At 42.5% G+C, this 22,055-nt stretch overlaps 1 protein-coding gene across 1 annotated transcript in view; it reads right to left on the bottom strand.

Annotated features, from left to right (window-relative positions):
- Positions 1–22,055, bottom strand: part of NEK10 (NIMA related kinase 10) — a 192,594-nt gene that overhangs the window by 24,383 nt on the left and 146,156 nt on the right. The window contains exons 30-32 of the mRNA XM_053263336.1: positions 17,902–17,935; positions 17,652–17,792; positions 9,392–9,492 (exon numbers count right to left, since the gene is read on the bottom strand). Of these exons, the coding sequence (XP_053119311.1) occupies positions 9,392–9,492; positions 17,652–17,792; positions 17,902–17,935 (276 nt within the window). The remainder of the gene's footprint in view (positions 1–9,391; positions 9,493–17,651; positions 17,793–17,901; positions 17,936–22,055) is intronic.

Here is a 22,055-nt window from a genome sequence, read left to right as displayed (position 1 = left end):
GGTCAGTAAGTTTCTATATCTTTCAGCTGCTATTTTAAGGGACAGGCAAAGGATGGAAGTGCAAAAAAGACTTCTTGATCCAATGGAACATTCAACAAACTGGGAAATTAGTTTGGTGGGTGCAACTCTTGGGGGCAGACAAGCCCACAAAAGACTTGATAATGTACTGAAAAATTACGTGCTGGAGGGAACTGATCAAATAAACACTGCCATCGAAACAGACAAAGGCAGAAAAATCGACAAATCCAGGTCTTCTAATGTATTCCAAATGGACTGTCATTATGGAGAATCTTCCTCCACCCAGCACACACACACACAAAAGTGCACTTGGTCAATTTGAAATGTAGTATTACTGTTGTGTAAATTTGCAGGTTCCTTTAAACTATTTAAACTTTGTTTTATTGTTTAAATACAGTTTGTTTCCTTTCGTCTTCCTCAGATACACCCTAATGCTTTACAAGCACATTTAGCACTCTTTGTAATGATATATCAGAAATACTATTCCGTTTTGAAGGTTGTTGTTTACATTCTAACAGCTTTTGTAACCAATCTGAAATATCCCTTGACAACAAACACCTCTAGCTATTAACATGCAATCTGAATGTTAATAAGATATTTCACAAGCACTTGATTTTCAATTAGTAATTTTCATTGTAATCACAAAATAATAACCACAGTGGTTGGAAGCAATGTCCTGTATTAGTCCATCCATCTCATGTAAAAATCTAGGGAATTTCAGAGAATTAAACATGTCTGTATTAATTTGGGGGAAATTACATGTGTATGTGTGTGTGTGTGGGGGGGGCTCAGATTCCATTTGGGAGGGGAAATGTGGTCAAGGAGGGGGTTTCTTTCACAGGCTCAGCAAAGAAATTCACACGCATGGGAATGAGAGAAATTAGGGTGTTTTTTTAAACCCTTATAGTCAAAAATCCATTCAGTTTAGAGCAGGCCTGCTCAACTTAGGCTGCCTCCCAGCTGTTTTTGAACTACAACTCCCATAATCCCCAGCTACAGTGGCCAAAAGCAGGGATTATGGGAATTGTAGGCCAACATCTGCAGGAAGGCCGAAGTTGAGCAGCCCTGGTATAGAGGCTCATCTCTTAAAACAGTTTGAGACTTTCCCCCAAGTTTTTTTGGAGAAGATAGAAAGCACACCCTCTCTTTGGGACACACCACTCTTCAAAAGTTCATCAGGCAGAGCTCCAACTTGAAAACAGCAGATAAAACTTCATCAGAGTAATCTAGCAAGGGCAAATGTGTCCTTTTCTCTGTCCAGGTGTTACACTGTGAGTCATTTTGCGCTTTATGGAGCAGCTCAGATATAGTTGAGATTTACCTATAGAATGGGTCTTGGCTCTATTTTAATTGGGAGAGGATTAATAAGATTAATAATAATTATAGAGAAAAGAATATATTTTAGGAGAAGTCTGCATGTATGAACTTTAGTTCAAAGACCCCTGCTTTGGAGAAAAATATTCCATCCATTCAAAAGAAGGAAGTTGGTAAAACCTGATAAAGGACAAATAGGTTCAAGCTACAAACAGGGGAAGTAAGAAATCTTACAACACTGCTCTAGCAAAAAAGTTGTTCAATGAACAAAAAAAGTCAAAATACTGAATAACAGGATGACCGTGAGGGTGTAAAGGAAAGGTTTTGGCTGGAAAGACAGCCAAAGATAATGGATGAATGTTGAGAAATTAATGAATGCTAAGAAAGTGGATGCAGGCATGATTTATGGTTATGAGTTGGGTGGTGCCAATAGAGTCTGATACTCATCTTGGATTCAAAGGGTACCAGTTATCTCTAAATACACAGAGTTTAGAAAGAGTACAGGTGACATATTAGACTGAGCAGAAATGTCTAAAAGAGGTCTGGCACGAGATAGAAATTTGAAGACAAATCCCTTAGGGAATGTGGCTAAGAAACTGAGCTCCACATCATGACTTATCCAGTTTGAATCACACCTCTGCCACGAACTAACTGTTGAGGGTAGGGATGTGCACGGAACCGCAGAGGCGTGGTCCGGTGTTGGTGGGGGTCTCTCTTTAAGGGCGGGGGGAGGGTTGCACTTACCCCTCCCGCCGCTTTCCCCCAGCTGGCGCTCTGTTTCAGTGAAAAGTTTTTTGGGCGGCAGCATTCCTCCCTGCCGTCCCTGCCCCCGTTCTTGTCTGGAAATACCGGAAATAACGAGTGCACATGCACACGCCACGCACATCACATGCTGTGTGCACATGCAGCGTGTGACGTGCGCGGCGTGCGTGGGCACACATGTGCTCGTTATTTCCGGACAAGAATGGGGGCAGGGGTGGGAGGGGTAGGTGCAAAACCCCACGCCCTTAAAGGGAGACACCCCTCCACCGCTGGACCGCCAGACCAGCCCAATTTCAAACCGGTTTGGAGGCCTCTATAATGGCCTCCGGACCAGTCCATGCACATCCTTAGTTGAGGGTTGTAATTTCTACCCTAGTTAATTAGCAGAGCACTAAAGAAGCTACTCACTTCAGTTACAGAGTAGAATGCAGAGTTTAGCTGTTGCAGCTATTTAGAGAAGACACATGGAGATTCTTGTAGGACTAAATATTTATTGGTGAAGAACACTTTGGATAGGAAAGACCTGATCCTTAATGTAAAGAACTACGTAATGAATAGGTAGGAAGAGAGAGATATGTTTCCATCTGCTCTCTAAGAGGACAGGAAGGGAATCTGGCTCTCATAGGAAATACCTGAAGAGTCCAATCAGGGATCATAGAGTAGAGACAGGTAGAACAGCTAGGGAGTAGGCTTGTGCCCGAAATGTTTCGGCGGCCATTGAAAAGGCCGTCGAAACGTTTCGGGTGTTGGGGCAGATTCGGCGATACGGCACCGGCGGGGGTAGGGCTTTAAGGGCGGGGGAGAGTGTACTCACCCCCCCGCTGCGTTTCCCCCGCCGGCACTCTACAAATTTGAAGCCCCTCAGGGCGGCAGCGTTCCTCCTTGCCGCCCTGTTTGCCCCGTCGGCCGGAAGTTCTGAGCACGCGTGCACCTGTTGTGCGCGCGCATGGTGGGCGGGCGGGCGCGTGCACAACGGGCGCATGCGCGCTCGGAACTTCCGGCCACTTCCGGCCGACGGGGCAAACGGGGCGGCAAGGAGGAACGCTGCCGCCCCGAGGGGCTTCAAATTCGGAGAGCGCCGGCGGGAGAAACGTGGCGGGGTGTGTGTGAGTACACTCTCCCCCGCCCTTAAAGCCCTACCCCCGCCGGCGCCGATAAATATCGTGCACATCCCTACTAGGGAGACCCTTACTCACTATCTCTATTCCCAGTGCCCCTAGTGGTCATTAGGATAGTTGGTGCAAAAGATCATTGAACTGGAACTCCATCTCCAACACTAACTAGATGGCCTTAAGAAAACCATTCCCTCTTGGACTCAGTAATCTAACTGCAATATAGCATGATGCTGCTTATCTTAGAGATTATTGAAAGGAGTCTATAAAGATAATACATGTGAAGTGCTTTGCATTCTTAAAAAGTGCCATATAATACTAAGCATACATTACTGTTAATATGTAGACCCAGAGAGGAACTGGGAACTATAAACAGGCCCTCTTTAGGCGATCTGGGATAATTCACAACATGGGTAATGCACCTGTGCAGTAGCCCCGCAGAAGAATTTCATAGCTCCTCTAGGCACTCTGAAGCTCCATCCTTCACACACAAAGCACACTCAATATATTGGGCAGCATAGCACCTGTAGCTCAGTACATGGTCGACTGCGAGAGGTCTGTTCTTCATTAGAAGCATTGAAGGTAAGCGACTAGGTATAACATCAAAGCAGTGGGGAGGCTGGGTGGGCGTTGTTCATAACCCCGGATCATTAAAAGACCAAAAGTCATTGGAGAGCAACCTGTTTATCTTAAAGGTGACCTGGTACCCTTCAAATTGTGTGTGATTAACGGGCTCTCCTCAAGAGGAGGTGGGTTTGAGGATGCATGTTTAGAGGACTTCTTGAAGTACAGCCGACCCAAAGGTGGCCTCAGGCATAGATCGGATGTCTAGGGCTTAGTGTTAATGAAAGGTACGTTTGATGACCAGGTGGCAGCTTTCTTTATCTCGGAATATCCGACACCAGAGAGATGTGTGGCCGATGTGGCCCTAGTGAAATGGGCTCTAGCACTGTCTGGACACTCCTTGCCTTGTTTTTCATAGAAGTCTGGTTGAGTTGGACCAGCCATTCTGAATGTTTCTGCCAGGATATAGGTTGACCCTTTCTAGGGCCCTCAGGGTAACAAAGCAGAACTATGGCTATCTTGGCCACCATGGTGTATTATGCATTTTATTTCTTGTTGAAGCATTTTGCTTACAACACAGGACTAGGGGTGTGCACGGAACCGCAGAGCTGCGGTTCGGCACTGTGGGGTGGGTTCCTTCAAGGGCGGGGGAGGGTTTACTTACCCCTTCCGCCGCTTTGCCCCCTCCAGTGCACATATTCCTTGTAGTAATTGGGGCGGCAGGATACCTCCCTGCCGCCCCTTCTCCCTCTTTAGTGCAAAAGGCTAGACGGAGCCTTTTGCGCACGCGCACGTGCACATCGCACGCGAGCTTCATGTCTCCCCGACATGAAGCTCTCCACCGTCCCAGGGCGAAGCCGCCTCTCCGCGCAGCCAGCCCTGGCCTGCCTGCCTACCTCAGAGGTGCGCTGCAAGCTGCTGCTGCCGCCCAGTACCCACACACACAAGACCCACCCGGTGGCAGCAGCGCACCCGCCTAGGCTGCGAAGAAGGTCACGCTCGCCGCCCCGCCTGATGCCGATCACAAGGGCGACCCCACATGCGCCGGGATCCGTGGAGAGGGAGACACATCACCAGGCGGCCCAGGCATCATCAGCTGGGCTCCAGGGGCGGATGGATCTTCCCTAACCGCAACAGCAGTGGAGGGAAGCCCGCCTGGAGGAGGGATGCAGCGCAGGCCCAGAGGAAGCGTGCACAGCCACTACCGATCTACTCCCAGCACACAGCCTTTGCGCCTCCGGCGGCGACAAGAAGGGCTCCATCCCCACCAAAGCTCAGTGTAAGAGACGAGGAAGGACTGGATGACGGGATCGGCGAGGCACAACTTCCTATTGAGGCGCAGAGATTTAGCAGGGTGCCTGGCTTCACGACCCGCATGTCAGGGAGACGTGAAGCTCGCACGCGACATGCGCGTACGCAAAAGGCACCATCCAGCCTTTTGCACTAAAGAGGAAGAAGGGGCAGCAGGGAGGTATCCTGCCACCCCAATTACTACAAGGAATATGCGTACTGGAGGGGGCAAAGCCTCCGGACCGGTCCGGACCCATCCCTACACAGGACAGGAGCAGGAAATGTGGAGAGAGGTCTCACTTGGACGCTGAGATCCTCCAAGAGCGTGAGCACTAGTTGGACGTTGCTGATCAGCAAAAATTTATTTGGGGAGGTGATCAGCCAGTCGTCCAAGTACAAGAAAACTGAGATGCCATGTGTTCCAACGTGGGTGCTGATAGCGCTCATACACTTGGTAAAGATGTGTGGGGTTGTGGAGAGACCAAAGGGGATGACTGCATACTGGGCAACTCGGTCTCCCATGGTGAACTGGAGATACTTCCTGTGCTTTGGTCGAATCCCCATGTGGAAATAAGAATCTCTGAAGTCTAGCATAGCGAGCCACTCTTCCACCGCAAGAAGGGGAAGGAGCTGTTGTAGAGTCAGCATCCAGAATTTATTTGGATGGATGAACTTGTTTAGGGAAAGGAGACCTAAAATTGTCTGGAGACCACCATCTCTTTTGGGTACTTGGAAGTACCAGGAGTAAAAACCTGCTCACTGGGCTTTTTGCAAAACAGGTTCTATTTTGCCCCTTTGAACAATAGTTCTTGAACTTTCACTAGCAATGTAGGAGTTCCTGAGGTGGGCTTTATCCCTAGGAAAGGGGGAGTGGAGTGAAACACTATGGCCAGTAGAGATGATACTTAGCACCCAAGAGTTGGAGATAAGACACCAAGATGGAAGATAAGGTGCAGGTCTTATGGGCGTGTAAGGTCCAATGGGCGGGGGGGCGCAAAAAGGAAAAGACCTTGTTTGGGCTGAGCTTGGTGTTTTCTCTTTAAGTGTGGCTTATTCCTTTGTGGGAAAGAGCATTTCTGGGAGAACTGGAAGGACCTTTTGTCATCTGTCCAATCAGAGCAGCCAAATGGGTATCTGAGCCTGTTATACCACTTAAAGTGGTAGGAGTAGGCTTGAGGAGAAAACTTTGATTTTTTTCATATGCTCTATGGTTTCATCTATTAGGTGCTAAACAGCCCCTTCCCATTGAAAGGGAGGTCCTTGGTTCTATCCTTCATGGCAGGTAACCAGGCATGGTGCCTTAAGGAGATGAAACTAACCAATGTACAGGACTCCGTTTCCATTAGATTTTTGCATTTGCTCAGAGTCTGATGTGTGATATTCACTGACTTTGAAAGAAGCACTCTGAACTTGGCTTGGATAGAGTCAGATGCATTTTGTAAATCGTCCTTGAACTCTTCCCAAAGCAAGTAATAAAACTGAGACATAGTTGGCTATTTTTATTGATAAAGATGAAGAGTAGATTTTCCTCCCCACAGAATCAAGTTTTAAACTCTCCTCACTGGTCGGAGTGGAGTGTTTGCAACAAGATTTGCTCAGAAGTAGAGAGTTTGGTGGGGGTGCTTGAATAATGATTTGCCATTATCCTCCTGCACTCTTTAATGATTTCCCAGCCTTTTGGAAATTGAAGTTAGAGAGGAGGGAGCGTCCCATGCCAATTTTGCAGAATGTATGGGCACTGGGGGCATGGGGAGTGCAGCTGGTTGGGATGTGGAGGTGGAGGCCACAGAATGGTAGACTGGATCTCTAACTGTATTGACTGGGGACTTTAGTTGGAGGCCAAGGACTTTAGCCATTTTGGCTACCTGGAGGTTTTACAGACAGGACTTTTCCTCCGAATCCAATCCTAAGTGGAGTGTGCCAGTCCACATATTTGCTGGATTTAATCCTACTTTTCTGTGGGCTATCAGGGACCAGGACAGACAGGACTTTGATTCTCTCCGAATGGAGGCTGCGAATTCTGGCTTAGCTTGAGTTATGTCCGGGGTTAAAAAAAATCCTCTCTTTCCAGCAGCTTTTTTAAAAAAACCTCCGGGGCTTCAAGGTGTTGATGGAGATGCTGATGGCTATGCAAAGGAGGTGCTGATGGCTACGTGAATGGTCTAAACCCTCGAATTAAAATGCCTCGAATCTGCTGCAAAGCAGATTCACTCTTCAGATACCCCAAGGCATAGAGCCATGTGTGAAAAACCTCCTGGATATGATAGGATTTGTTCTCCTCTGTTGGTGAGTTTGAAGGGTGATTTGGAACATTGTCATCCGGTGAAGGATCTGATGGGTTCTTAGTATAAGGTGATTCATTATCTCCCTCCCACCCCTGCACTTTTCAACCCCTTTGAAGTTGCTAGGGTCTCCCCTTTGCTTGAAAAGGGGAATTCTTACCAGATTTCTCTTTACAAGCATGCCAAACTGTCGAACTGGGCTGAACCAGTTCAATCCAGTATGAGTGCTTGAACCGAACCATCTAGTTCGAAGCAACCGACTCACAGACTGGCAGTTCAGTTCAAATACAGTTCTAATTTGTACTGAACTGCTTGGAATGGTTCCATACACACCCATAAGGGGAAGGCCCTCCAGCAGGTAGAACAACATCTAAAGGGTTTTATTTTTAGGGTTCATTAGTGGCCAAGTTAATTAGAGCTATTTTAAAAAAGATTTTTTTAAAAAAATATTAGTTTATTCTGAGAATTATAAAATGATTTATTATGTTGGTTGCATTATATTAGAGTGGCTTAAAATTACATTTTACAAGAAGCAGTAGTCCTGGACACTAATCCATAGCACAAACAGAGCCAAGCAAACAGCGCCAAGGGATTTTTAAGTCTCCCACAACTGGGCTTGCCCCAGTGATGCTCCTGAGCCTTGAGGGAAAAGAAGCTATTCAGCTTGTGAGGTTGCCTAACCAAGCTCTGGGAAGCTTCCCAACTCAGGCAGCTAGTATTTGCATATGCCAATACTTTTATTACAGGTTCCGCTACCTACGTCTAAGCTTTTGATTTCAAGACATTTTCAGCAAATATAGTAAGACAAGAGGCAAAAGTGACTTAATCCCAGATGCCTTGGCGTTCAGTGCAAATGCTGTAATTTGCATTTTGTTGATGTTTTCCCAGTTCTGTGTGAGCACTAATTGGTGTCCAGGAATTAAATTAAAACAGATTAAAGTGGGGAAAAGCACTCCATGCATTGGCATAATCTCATTTTTCTTTCTGAGCTCAGAAGAACTTTTGAGGGAAATAACTTACTAGTATTACAAGCTAGGAAAATCCATTTTCCAAACCAGACAATTACACGTTTCTGTGACACCACTAATCAGGATCACATGTGCATCCTGTTGTCTGAACTTCTTGAGCATCTTTGGAATTAGACAGATTGAAAAGGAGGAGGAGCCAAGATTTCTCAAGATATGGGTTAAATCATTGCTTCTTTTGTGGGGTATTTCACTATGAATCAAGCGGCTATGCAGTACTACTGAATGGTGAACAGAGCAATTCTGAATATCTGAAGACCTTGGTTGTCTGCATGAAGACTCCAGATCTTGGCTTTATTTACCTTGATCTATACACCATCTGTAAAGCTTCTCTGATACTATGTATAGAAAACCTTTCATGTACAGTGCTCCCTGACAGTACAGATTCTTTGCTGCCCAGGCCAGGAGAGAAGATATTCCTTAATGGAGGAAAGATGATTTGGTTCCTCTCTGACAGTTCACAGATCTTTGCTATGATGCACCTTATTTGAACCAGATCATTATGGAAATGTAGGCTGAAGTTGTCTTAAAGATAAATTGTTTCAAAATGCATGTATTGTGTATGCATCTCATGGTCTTACGGATTATAACATCAACATAAGGTCACAGCGTTCCATCCAGATTGATAGACCATTCTCTCTTTTGCACTTTTATATTTTGAACATATTAAAACCTATTATTTATCTTCTCTTTAAATTCCATCTGAGTTGGTACTCATGCTAACACTCTCAATATGTTCTTAACGAGTTACAGTAGTTCCCTTTCTGAGGATAACATCTGCAAAGGCTTCAAAAAAGAATTTAACCCCATGAGCTTCTGATGTCAACCTATTCTTCCCATAAGGAAATAGTCATATCTGACAGAAAGCCACTATTATTCATGGCTTAAAGTGCTGCTTGTAATAACATCTATTAGGTTGGGTCATAACTGTTGAGAGCAAAGAAATGCCTCTGCTGTGCATACAGAGCAATAGCAGTGAACAGAGAAGGATGGGCTGTTCAAAAGCAACATCAGCAAAATGTACCTGTGTGATGTAGATAATCTTGTGCAGCTGAATTAGAATCTGTTGAATTGGATCGCTGATCTGACGCACCTTCCGTTGTGACACAGCAATCCCTGCAGATGCTGTAGACGATAAAGCTACAATCAGCAGCAGGAACCCATTTTGCTGTTTTAGTATCTCTCTCAACTGCAAACCGATGTAGAAGACAGATGAGGAGGAGAAAGAAGGGAAAGGGCAGCATGCAGAATGTGACAATGAATCCATTGCCTCTTCCCCTCCTTAAGAAATATTTAAAGAAATGTAAATTAAATGCTTAAATCAGAAATTCTAAAAATATGCTATCTTTTCATACTTCATCCCATTGGAAATATTCTTATCTAGGAGCAAAAGAAGGAGAAAAAGCCAATCATCATAAAAGAGTCCAAAAATTCAAGAACATTTGATATTGGTTCTACAGATATTGTTAAATCACCATTTTTATATGTCCTTTCAGTATTCTGGGAGAAAGACAAAACCCTTTTTCAGACTTTGAAATTTGCATGACACGATCATTTGATGTATGAAAGGAGATGTAAAAATTCATAAAAACAATTCCACTTTATTCACAGTCTTGCCTAAAACAGACTAAATTGAATCCTTCCATTTCCTTTCTGACTCAGTACTATAGAATATGGATAAACACATGGTATAAGATTTTCAAATATTTCATTGGTTGTAGAACTAGTGTAACTACTTACATAAATGACAGTTCCTGCATATGACTCCTCAGCTTTATATGTGTACACACATATCACACACACACACACACACACACACACGTACATGTGAGGTCTACTGAGTTTGTACATGTATTTCAAACTAGCCTTTTCGCCACTGATATTTAAAATTAGAAACTGCCAAGAGGTTAGGCCCACAATTTCAGGAATTACCTGAACAACCACCTATTTTCTAAGAAATGTGTGCTGGCTGTATTATATTATAATTCGCATGACCCCTTTTGTGACATGTTACAATTACTCCACAGTATAATTTTCACTTGATTTTTTCATGGTTAGATGTTCTTGTGATACTACCTCAACATGAAAGAATGCCAAGTTACTACTATGAACCAGTAATTCATGCATTCAAAGTAGGGTACATAATATCTCTCCTCAAATCATCATGGTAATTTTTAGAAATATTAAATATTTAAATAAGCAAAAACAGACTTTTGAATTGAACAGCTGCTGATGGAAATGAATCATTGAGGAGGTGGCAACATGACAAGCCAAAGGAAAGGTATTTGTGATTTGGAGCACCTTCAAAATGTTCATGGTCCAAATTTTTAAAAGCTAAGAATTTGGACACACCATTTCTGGATAAAACCCAAGAATTGTTGCCATAGTGACAAGGTGGAGGCCACTTTAAATACAGGATGGATAAATTGTTCAACCAACTGTCTAAGAAGCCAACACTAAAGCATGATGATACAACTGGGTCAAAGAGATAGCAGAATAATGCCTTCTAGTGAAGATGATCCCTCTTTGAAGTGAAGCTGAGAAAATTCCTTTGAAAAATTTTGGATCCTTCCCTAATATTTTATGCATAATATATTAAATAACTTGTTACTAGTTATATTAAGCAAGAAAGGGAAATGTAGATGAGAATTTTAATACTAGAGTCATTCATCCTGTTGTATTGTTTTTATGCCTGTTTTTAATATGTTTTTATATTTTTTAGCTTGATGTTTTTATTGCCTTTTTATTGTATGTTTTAACTTTTGTAAACCGCCTTGGGGTTGTCTTTTAACGAAAGGCGGTATATAAATGCACGCATAAATAAATAAATAAATAAATAAATAAATAAATAAATAAATAAATAAATTCAAGGAAAGAGAAACAAACATGATGGTGATGATGATGAATATTTATATGCCACTTTTCATTTTAAAAAAGTGGTTCACAAAGCAGTTTACATAGATAAAGAAACTAGATTATTCCCTCTCCAAAACGTGTTAACAATCTTAAAAATAAATAAATAAAAAGTAGACCCGAGCAACTGCTATTGGAAAAACACTCTGCTGGAGTTGGATAGGAACAATTACTCTTCCTCTGCTAAATATAAGAGAGTCACCATTCTAAAAGGGTTGCTCGTTTAGCAGGGGACTTCCATCTTGGACATGTATATTGCAATCCACCAGCTTGCTGTGGGAGCACTAACACCCACAAGGAAGCTTTCCAGTCCTTTTAGTGGAGTTAACAGGAAAGCCAACATGGGCAAGATCTTAATGTGCACAGCATATTGGACTGGACTGTAAACTGAAGAACATTGTTAGTATTTTTGTTTTACAAGAGGAGTGACAGATGAAGAAACAGACCACGCTCAGAAAATGGTTATGTTGACATCTAAACCAATGTCTATGCCCACCATGCTATTTAAGGAGTCACACTGGCTCATGGTTAACAAATGCAAAAAGCATATTCATCATCCAAAAAGCCATTGCTTTAGAATTTTGAGTTTGCCCTGTTTCCAAACTGGCCACAACTGGACACAGAATGTACCCTCAGTGATGGTCTTTTCTGGTAATACTCTAGATCAGGAGTAGGCAACCTTGGGTCTCCAGCTGTTGTTGAACTACAACTCCCCGCCCACAACGTATTGTGGCTAGGGATGATGGGAGTTGCGCAACAATAGCAGGAGACCCAAAGCTGACTACCCTTCCTCTGGAAGATTCTAAGGAAGTCAATTATGGTCTGCCTACCTTTGCTCTAGATTCTGAAGAAAGCCAATGAATAAATAAATAAATAAATAAGAAAGACCCTTAGGGAAGGAAGTTTCGAAAATTCTACTCTGGCAGCCAAAACATAAAAGTCATCTGGAGATGACTGAGCAATAGTTGTTTTGGAAATGGGGTGGGGGTTAAGTCCTCAAATGGAAAGTCTCCAAGTCCTGAGAAACTAAGCTCTTTCTGAATTTTGCCTTGGGTCATAATGACTTGGCACCAGCCTGTTTATCCAGGGCCTTTTAGTCTCTGAGAGGCCCAGAGGCAGAATGTTCATTTGAGGTCACCCCTCACTTTTTTCTGGTTGACATACTATGTGTTATGCACTTAGCAGAAAGCAACATTTGCACAGTTGCATGTGCACTATCCATTAGTATGTATATACACCAGATCAAGTAAAAAGATTTATATACACACTTCACGTGTAACGTTGCACAGTATGTAATAATCCAAAATATTAAAATAACTCTTGAACCTGGGTTATATTTTGATTAGTTTTACTTCCTTGAATGAAAACTTGATCATTGATCTGAAAACTTGAAAACTTGAAAATTGATCTGATTATTTCAAATACTCAATGCTGGGGGTGGGAGAGGGATTCTATGTGTGGGGCCCAGGGCTACTGTCCACCTTGCCAGCCCCTAAAAAGGACCCTGCCTTTATCTGTCCCTTTTGCTACTCCCCCACTTTCCCAAATTTATCAAGATGTGCCTGAGATGTTTCTAGGTTGTTCCTGCCAACATGAATTCTGTGAAGTGTAGTTATTTTATTCCTCCTGACTCATTGATAGGAAGGAAATTTTAAAAATACTTTTTCTGGAGTTAAACTGAAGGCTGTTTTTAAAGAGGATTCACTCTGAAATGGAAACTTCTGAACATACTTAGAGCTTGCATTGCTGACTCTGGGAAGGCCATTTGCTAGGATAAATTAAAAATAACTTACAATTCTTAGAATTCCAAGCCACAATGGAAGTCAGAAGCTGTCACTGAAAAGAGCTGGAAGCCTATGGAGAAGCCATACCTTTTTTGTTTTTGTTTGCAAACCCTCTCTCAGCTGCTCTTTCACATGGTCCCTTCTCTGCAATTTAGAAGCATGAGAAAGGAGCCAGGAGGAGGAAAGCAAAGACAAGAGGGCAGGCAATGGTGGATGTTGTCCTTAGTTTCATAAAATTTTCAGGAAAATTCTGTACTTTCCCTAGAATTTATCAAAAGGGCTCAGGAAGAACCAGCCCATTCTCAGGCAAGATGAACAGACTTCACTAATCACTACCAAGGAACAAACCTTTATGTATATTTATGAAATCTGCCCTTACAAGTGCCACCCCCCAAGATGGTTCACCATCAGTTAAGAACACTAAATAGTCAAAAAAGTTGTTGAGAGAAGAGAAATACTGAACAGATTTATAAAACAAAGAGAAGTAATAATAATGAAGTATTCTCACTGAGGGGAAAAATCACTATCAAAAGGAAACAAGAATTATGAACAAGGACATTGTACCACTGACATCTGCAATATTATGTATCAAAGTTAACATGTCTTCTCAAGGCTGGATATGTGCAAATTGATTAGAATTTAATTGATTTTAGCTCAAATCAGACCATTTTGAGTTATTCAAACTCAACAACGCAGTCTGGGGGTGCTTCTGGATCTGAACCTCTCCCTGGTGTCCCAGATTGAGGCAGTGGCCAGAGTTGCATTTTATCAGCTTCGGCTAATACACCAGCTGTGTCCATTTCTTGAGATGGATGACCTCAAAATGGTGGTACATATGCTGGTAAACTCTAGGCTGGATTACTGCAATGCACTCTATGTGGGGCTGCCTTTGTACATAGTCCAGAAACTACAGTTGGTCCAGAATGCGGCAGCTAGGTTTGTCTCTGGGTCATCTAGGAGAGACCATATTACTCCTGTGTTGAAAGAACGACACTGGCTACCGATATATTTCCGGGCAAAATACAAGGTGCTGGATATTACCTATAAAGCCCTAAACAGCTTAGGCCCTGGGTATTTAAGAGAACGTCTTCTTTGCCATGAGCCCCACCGCCTGTTAGTTAAGATCATCTGGAGAGGTTCATCTGCGGTTGCCGCCAACTCATCTGGCAGCTACTCAGGAACAGTTCTTCTTCGTTGCTTCTCCTGGACTTTGGAATATACTCTCTTTTGAAATAAGAGCCTCCCCATCTCTGGCAACTTTTAAAAAGGCATGAAGACACATTTATTCACTCAGGCTTTTAATTAGATTTATGGTTTTAAATTTTTAATGTTGGTTTTAAATGATGTTAATGTTAATGATAATGATGATGATAATAATAATAATAATAATTATAATATTATAATATTAATAATAAAAAGTGCGAATCCCCTCTGGTGGCTCTAGGACCTACCCAGGGGGGAACAATGGGGTGATTTGAGTTCCCCATTGTTCCCTATGGCCAAATCATTTGAATCGTTTTGAGTTAATTCCTTGAAACAGTCAGCAATGGCTGCTGTTTCAATGAATTGATTTGAGTATGTTGCTATTCAATTCGAGCAAAATTCAATAACAAAATCTGATTAGTGCACACCTCTTCCCAAGGCATATCATTAGGGGCTGGTTGAGCATAGTTGCTACCCTTGACTGATCCAAAAATATTTTCTCAATTTCAGCAATGAACATACAGAAAGACACTGTTGATAATACTCTTCTTGAAAAATGAACATTCCTTTCAATGCTTCTGAAGCAAAAACTCCTTTTATTGCTAGTCTAAGCTCCTTGTGATTTATTTCAAGATTTCAGATTGAATTCCACTATGTGCAGCCTGAAAATTAATTCACTTACCCAAACAAATTAGTACTGGTCAGCTTCAGTACACTATGCAAGTTACAAACCATGAAAGCAATAGAAAAGTTAACTATTATAAAGAGCAAATGCACCTGCCTTTTGAACAAAAATAATCAGAACTGATCTTTTCTCAGAGGAGACATATTAAAGCTCCTAGAAACAGTACAGAATTATTTGCCAATTCTGCCAAAGACCATTTATTGTAAACTGCCTAGAGCTATTTAGATGGTACAGTATAAAAATATAAATAATAAAAAGTTAAAGAATAAATTATAAGCATCTATTCATAAAACTATACACTAAACTTACAAAAAGTGGATAGAAGATTATAGCAATTTAACTACAATATAGTTCCTCATTCTTGCATCTATTAAGGCCATATTTATACCAAATGTTTACAGCATTGCCATGAGCCTCAGCCATGTTCATATATCTGTTGATTTTAAAAGAGCTGCATCAGACTTGAGGAGCACTGAAAAGAAAGGTATTTTCTCCCATCTTTTTCACAGGCTAAGAGAATCTCTATGATAAAAGCAAAAAACATCTGCTAGCTCATATCTCATGAGACCCTCTCTATTGTCACTGCAATAACTAATTTGTAAGTGGCACACAAAGGCTTTTTGCCTTATGGCAAAAATAATCATGTCCTGTGCATTTTGGGATTTGTAACATGAGTGAAGTGTCCTGATCTTCCAATGTACCATCTGGGCAGTTGAGAGATTAGCAGCATAGCTGCGGACCACAACTTTTCATGGTTATTTTAATTTTAGGACTGGGACTTTCTTTTGTGTTTGAAAACACCCATGAAAGCTCACACAAAGAGCCCTATCTTGTTAAGACTAACAATAAACAAAGTAGTCTTTAAGATTCTGAAGGAGGAATTGGCTGCACAGTGGATCCATCCAGCTCCCGAGGGCTTCAAATCTTTTTTGAGACAGTGGGCTACTCTGGAGATCCCACTAGAGGAGGAGGAGGAGGAGAGATAAAGGAAGCTAGGAAGGAAGGAAGGAAGGCCCCCCCCCCCTCCACTCCCTACTCAGTTTGGCGCCTGCTCTGTTGGACCTAAAAAAATAAAATACAGTAACCTTTCGTGTTTAGACTTGGATCTTATGCTCAAGAGATCTCATTATGCAAATATTCCAAAATCTGGAAAAACCCAAAATCCAGAACACTTCTGGTCCCAAGCAGTCCGGATAAGGGATACTCAACCTGTACTTACTACTAGAACACTTGGTATCTGTACCGTACTTATGAGGTGGCCTCACATCCAGGTTCACTTTTAAAATGAACATGTGCACAGTAATTCACACAAATACAAGTTCATGTTCATAGATACCTGTACACAAGTGGCTCTGATTATCTGCAGTTCTGGCACTCATGGTTATACGTATCTGTGGTTGGGCAAATATATACCCGACCTTGTTATCTGCGGTACCCGGCTTTGCATACCTGTGGTTTTCAGCAGCACAATTCTGCCTTTATATGGCTGTGCTCTTGCTGCAGGTGCTCATGGGTTTGAGAGGAGTTTGGAAGACAGTGGAGTGCTTTGGTCTGCATGTTTAGTTTATTTTGCTTATAAAAGCCATTTTAGGTAGTATTTGGCAGCATTTGGTATCCTTAAGATAGCCTTTAGCAGCCATTGCTATGGAGCTTTTTGAGCCTTTTTTTTTTAGCCATTCCTGTGGAGTTTCTTGGAGCCATTTTATGGAACCACTTGCAGCATTGGACTGTTCTTGTAAGATGCTAATCACATCTATAGAGTTAATATTAATTTTGATATATTTATTTTTAATTAAAAATTTCAAATTAAAAGTTCAATTTAAATTTAAAAAAATTAAAATTGATTTTGATTTTTCATTGAAAATTGAATCTCCTCTCACTCCTTGATGTTCACACACACTGTGTGTGTTTACTTGAACTGGATTTTATTGTGTGCTGCTTCTTTGGCCAAACTACCAAACAATCAGGCCAAGGGGCTTGTGCTGGACTTCAACAGTGAAGTGAGGAAACTTTATTACTACACATTACTGGAGAAGCTGTGGGGGCATTTCTGAAGGAACTGGAATGTGGGAAAGCAGGAGAGCTGTGGTGGCCAAGGTACAGTGCTGTGCTCCATCCTTATTTCTGCTTTTACCCTGTCTTTTCGGTGATTTTTTTGGTCATTTTCAGGTTCGGTCAGGTTCCTGGGCTCCAGAACCTAACCCTCCAATTCCCATTTACTTAAGGTTTCATTATCCATGGCTGTAGGCCAGAACAGAATCCCCACGATTAACAAGGGCCACCTGTACAATATAATGTCTGAATAGGGCTTCTACCTAGAGTTCTCCCTTTATTCAAGTACTATATAAATAAATAATAAACTCAACAAGACTCAGGAAATGAGGCAGAAAAGGAACCAAACTACACTATGCACAATTGTGTATAAGAAAAACGACAGCCTGGTACTTTGCTGAAATACAGTATTTAGAAAGGGTGAGTTTCAAAAGTGCCTGGCCTGGAACGGAGGAAATACCTAATCCTTTCTTCCAGTGAGCAAAGATTCTAAATAGAAACCTACATAATTATTATTTGGTATTTAATGGTTATTTGTGTACTTTTCCCCCTTCAAGAAATCATCTACACTGTTCTAAATTAGCTATAATTTTCTTTTCTCTCATAATTTGTTTGTGGTCAAAATGATACTAATTAAGTACTACTACCATGATCTTTCAGATTGCGAAGAATCACAGCTGGAAGGCTATGGGATTTCCACCCTGTTACTAACGAGTCCTCTATTTTCTTAACGTGGGCCCTGAACATGAGCGAAGGTGCTTTCAGAAGCAGATCAAGGGGCAGCAAAGCTGAAGAAATAAAAGAAGAAACTGTATGTGAAACTATAACAAACTTTAAATTACGTTAGAAATGGTGAGATGAGTTCACATTCTAATCTAGGTGCATATGTGAAATTACCTGGTCTTGTTCTGGATCCTGGGATACCAATATACTCTCTGAAAAACAGAAACAATACTGATAAGAAAGGTCTTCCAAAGTAAGAAAAACCACCCTGTACATGTAACTTAGCCCAACAGATGTTATACTATTTGGATTCTGCAAATGTGAAAATAGGAGAACTTCATGGTATGTAACCACAAATATGGAAAAAAAATTATCAAAGGAGAAAAAAACTCTAATTCTGGCTCTTTAAGTGATATATGAAACTTGAGCCCGCTTCAGACGTTATAAATTGTAAGTGTGAACTCAGGGGGAATGCAGGGAGGAAGTCCCACCCCCAGCTGTCACCTCCTGCAGCCGATGACCATGCTTATGGTGCTGTTTGTCTGAATGGGCTGCCGTCGTAAGTGTAATGGACAAAGATCCCATGAGCTGCAAGTTTGACGATTTTGCAGGGGGAGGGACTTCCTCCCTGCTCCCCCCCCCACACCGCAAACAGTGCTCACACTTTCAATTTATAATGCCTGAAGAGGGCTTCCGACTTGCACACAGAAGGAAAGGACTCAGACACAATCAACAATATCAGGGGAACTGGGCAGTTACAGAATTGTAATTAGCCTTTTTGCAGGTCTTTATCCCTAGGAATACAGAGATTGTGGGGAGAGAGAGTCTGTGTATCACACACACAGACCTATTAATTTGTAAACAGAGTCAAATTAAAAAAAACCAGGTTGGTCACCTGTAACCAATGATCTGGTAGTAATCCACTGCAGTCATAAGAATGGGTCCTGTGCCTGCAGGGCAGGATTGACTAGCTCCTCGAAGTGCTTAGCCCTGCCCTATGCACATGGTATGTTTCCTCAGTTTGGGCAGGCTAGCGTTTTCTCCTCAGTTCCCGGAGGACCGACATTGGAATCCAGACATCGTATGGCAGAAGTGTACATTTCCACAAGGTAAGTAGTGTGTTTTTTAAAACTCTGCAGACATACATGTTGACACTTCACATACCACTACTACTATTACTACTACTACAATATTTATATACCGCTTGTCAACCAAAGTTCTTAGAACAGTTTACATAGAAAAATAAATAATACATCAAGAAGATGGTCCCCTGTCCCCAAAGGGTTCACAATCTAAAACTGCAGTGGGGCTAGCAGTGGGGTCTTATGACTACAACGGATCACTATCAGATCACTGGTTACAGGTGAGCAACCTGTTTATCTGGATCGTGATCCGTTGCAGCCATAGGAATGGGTGACTAACGAGTTGTCAGTCTGGAGGTGGGCGTAGTATACTAAGGTAAGACCTCTTTCAGCACACCCCTCCCGAAGTTGGCCTGAGCTACAGAGCGAAGTTCCAAAGCACAATGCTTGACAAAGGTATGCTCAGAGGACCAGGTAGTTGCAAGGCAGATGTCACTGAGCCTGAACCCTGCCATGTGGGCAGCAGAGGTAGCATAAGCCCTAGTAGTCTTAGGAGGGTCCACTTTTGGGTGCTTGTAAGCCTCAACTCCATGATCTAGTGTGAGAGTTTCTGTCTTGATATTTGACAACCTTTTACGTGACCCTTGTAACTCACAAAAAGCCGTTTTGTCTTTCTGTAGGGTTTGGTCAGTTTCAAGAAGAGAGCATGTCTCATATCCAGGGAATGCAGAGAGCTCTCAAGAGGCATCGTGGGATTCCAGAAGAAAGTAGGTGAGACAATGGTGCTATTAATGTGGAAGTCAGTGACCACTTTGGGCCTGAATTTGGGGTCCATGCGAACCACCGCTTTGTCCTCATGGAATTTTGCATAGGGGACATCTATACGTAGTGCATTGAGCTCGTTGACACGGTGGGCCGATGTTATGGCCAACAAAAAATCTGACTTGAGAGTTACCAGTTTTGAAGGTGCCATAGCCATGGGCTCAAATGGAAGCTCCGTCAAGGCTGAAAGGACGAGCGATAGGCTCCATTGATCAGTGGGCCACTGGATAGGCGGGTAAAGGTTGTTTAACTCCTTAAGGAATCACTTTGAGTACAGATGAGAGAAGATGGTTTTCCTGTCCCATCCAGGATGATGAGCAGAGATAGTGGCCAGGTGAACTTTGATGGAGATATTGACCAGCTTACTCTGATTCAGAGATGTGAAGTAGAGCAAGACTTCTCAGGAAGTAGCGGCACTAGGCAGGAAACTGTGTTCTTGAGCATAAAGTCTGAACTGTTTCCAGTTGCTATTGTAGTTTACACGAATAGATTTCTTGCGGTCCTTAAGGAGGATGTTAGTCAAGAGCTTATCCTCCACACAGTCAGGTTCAGAGTTTTTAAAGTCAGGTTGGTGTAGCCTTCCGCTTTCTTGTAGGAGAAGATCCTTGTGTTGGGGCAGACGCCTGGGGTGACCCTTCGACAGTCTGAGTGCCTTTGAAACCATGGCTGCTGGGGCCACCATGGTGCAATCAAGATGCAGTCTGCAGACTCCTGCAGGATTTTTGGTAATACCCTGTTTAGCAGAGGGTAGGCCAGAAAAATGTATAGAAATCATTGACCCCAGTCGAACTGCAAAGCAGCCTTTCTGGAGCAGCAGCCAGTGCCCACCCTCGAGCAGTACTGGGGGCACTTCCTGTTTGCAGGCATAGATTTTTTGTGTACCCCCAGGCATGGATCAACAGATGTAGGTATTGGAGGTTGACTTCCCAGGTTGCTGCAGATAAAATGAAGACCTGCTGAGGTGGTCCGCCAGGGTGTTTTCTACTCCTTTGATGTGAATCATGACCAGGCCTATCTGCTATGGAATGGCCCAGTTCCAAGTCTGCAGACTGAGCATGCAAAGGGAGCAGGAGACCGTCCCTGCTTGACAGTTTAAGTAGGCAATCGCTGTGGTATTGTCCAGGCTGACTTGGATGTGCTTGCCTGTCAGGGATGGCTGAAAAGATCTGAGAGCCTGAAACACCGCTAGGAGATCCAAGAAATTGATGTGCATCTGGCATTGGCTCAGAGACCACAGGCCTTGAGCTCGAAGATCCCTGCAATGGGCCCCCCAGCCCCATAAGGAGGATGCGTCTGTCATCAGCCATGCAGAAGATTGGAGTACACGGAAGGGGACTCCCAAAAGCAGATTGGTCCATTTTATGATAATTATGATTATAATTTTATTAGTTTGATTTTATTAGTACGACGGCCATGCACTTCGTAAACAAAACAGGGTGCAATTGTCAGTCCAAATGGCAGGACATTGTACTAGTAGATGTGATGATTCACCCTAAACCATAGATATTGTCTGTTGTTGGGTTGGATCCCGATGTGGAAGTACTCATCCTGGAGATCCAATGTCACAAACCAAACTTATTTTGATTTCTCTTCAAATGAACACACACTAAACAGTATCTTATTGATCCTGGCCCCATCAAATATTACAGTTCAAATGCTTGGGGCTATAGGAAAACTTAAATATTTATGAAGGACACAACTTTAACATGGGGTACTTTTTTAGTTTTATTTGGTGTGTACACACACACACACACACACACACACACACACACACGTGTGTGCGTGCGCCAAACCATCATAATATATTTAGGGCATTGGAAAAAATTCTGGAAATTTTTCAGTTTCAAAATGTTCTGGAAAACCCACATCACTGATGTTGGTACATAACAAAATCGTAACAGAAAAGCATTATAGCATTATTGTAATGATCTCAAAACTCAGTATCACCTGAGTTCCAAAATAAAAGGCAATAAATAAAACAATAACTACTACTTCTACTACTACACTGGTTAGCTGCCCCATAACAAATTGTCGTCTGAGCAGTTCACAACACAACAGAGTAAAATATACAATTAAAACATATCACAAAATAAAAAAAAAAGCAGCAGCAAAGTAGCTGACTGTTATTATGCAAGTGGAGGATAACTCAGCTCGAAATCGACAGCACACAGCATAGAGCCCATTTGAAGGTTTATGCTGAAGTGGTGCATGCAGCAAAAACCCAATTTTGGTCTGCACACATTGCTTCTGCAGGTTTGTGTTCAGCAGAGTTGTCCTGGGTTGTGAGGAGTTTGATTCAGGGTCCTTCCAGTTCAAACCAGTCCACGGAGACTAGGTTTTGCTGTGATGCTTTTAATGGATTCTTTGTGGACAAAATCTCTTGTATTTGGACTGACTTGGACTCCTCTGTTTTTGCAGAAACTA

Source organism: Hemicordylus capensis, chromosome 6, assembly GCF_027244095.1.
Source record: "Hemicordylus capensis ecotype Gifberg chromosome 6, rHemCap1.1.pri, whole genome shotgun sequence".
NCBI lineage: Eukaryota > Metazoa > Chordata > Lepidosauria > Squamata > Cordylidae > Hemicordylus > Hemicordylus capensis.
Note: the sequence above shows the minus strand (reverse complement) of the source record. Positions and strands in the feature narration are given on the sequence as shown.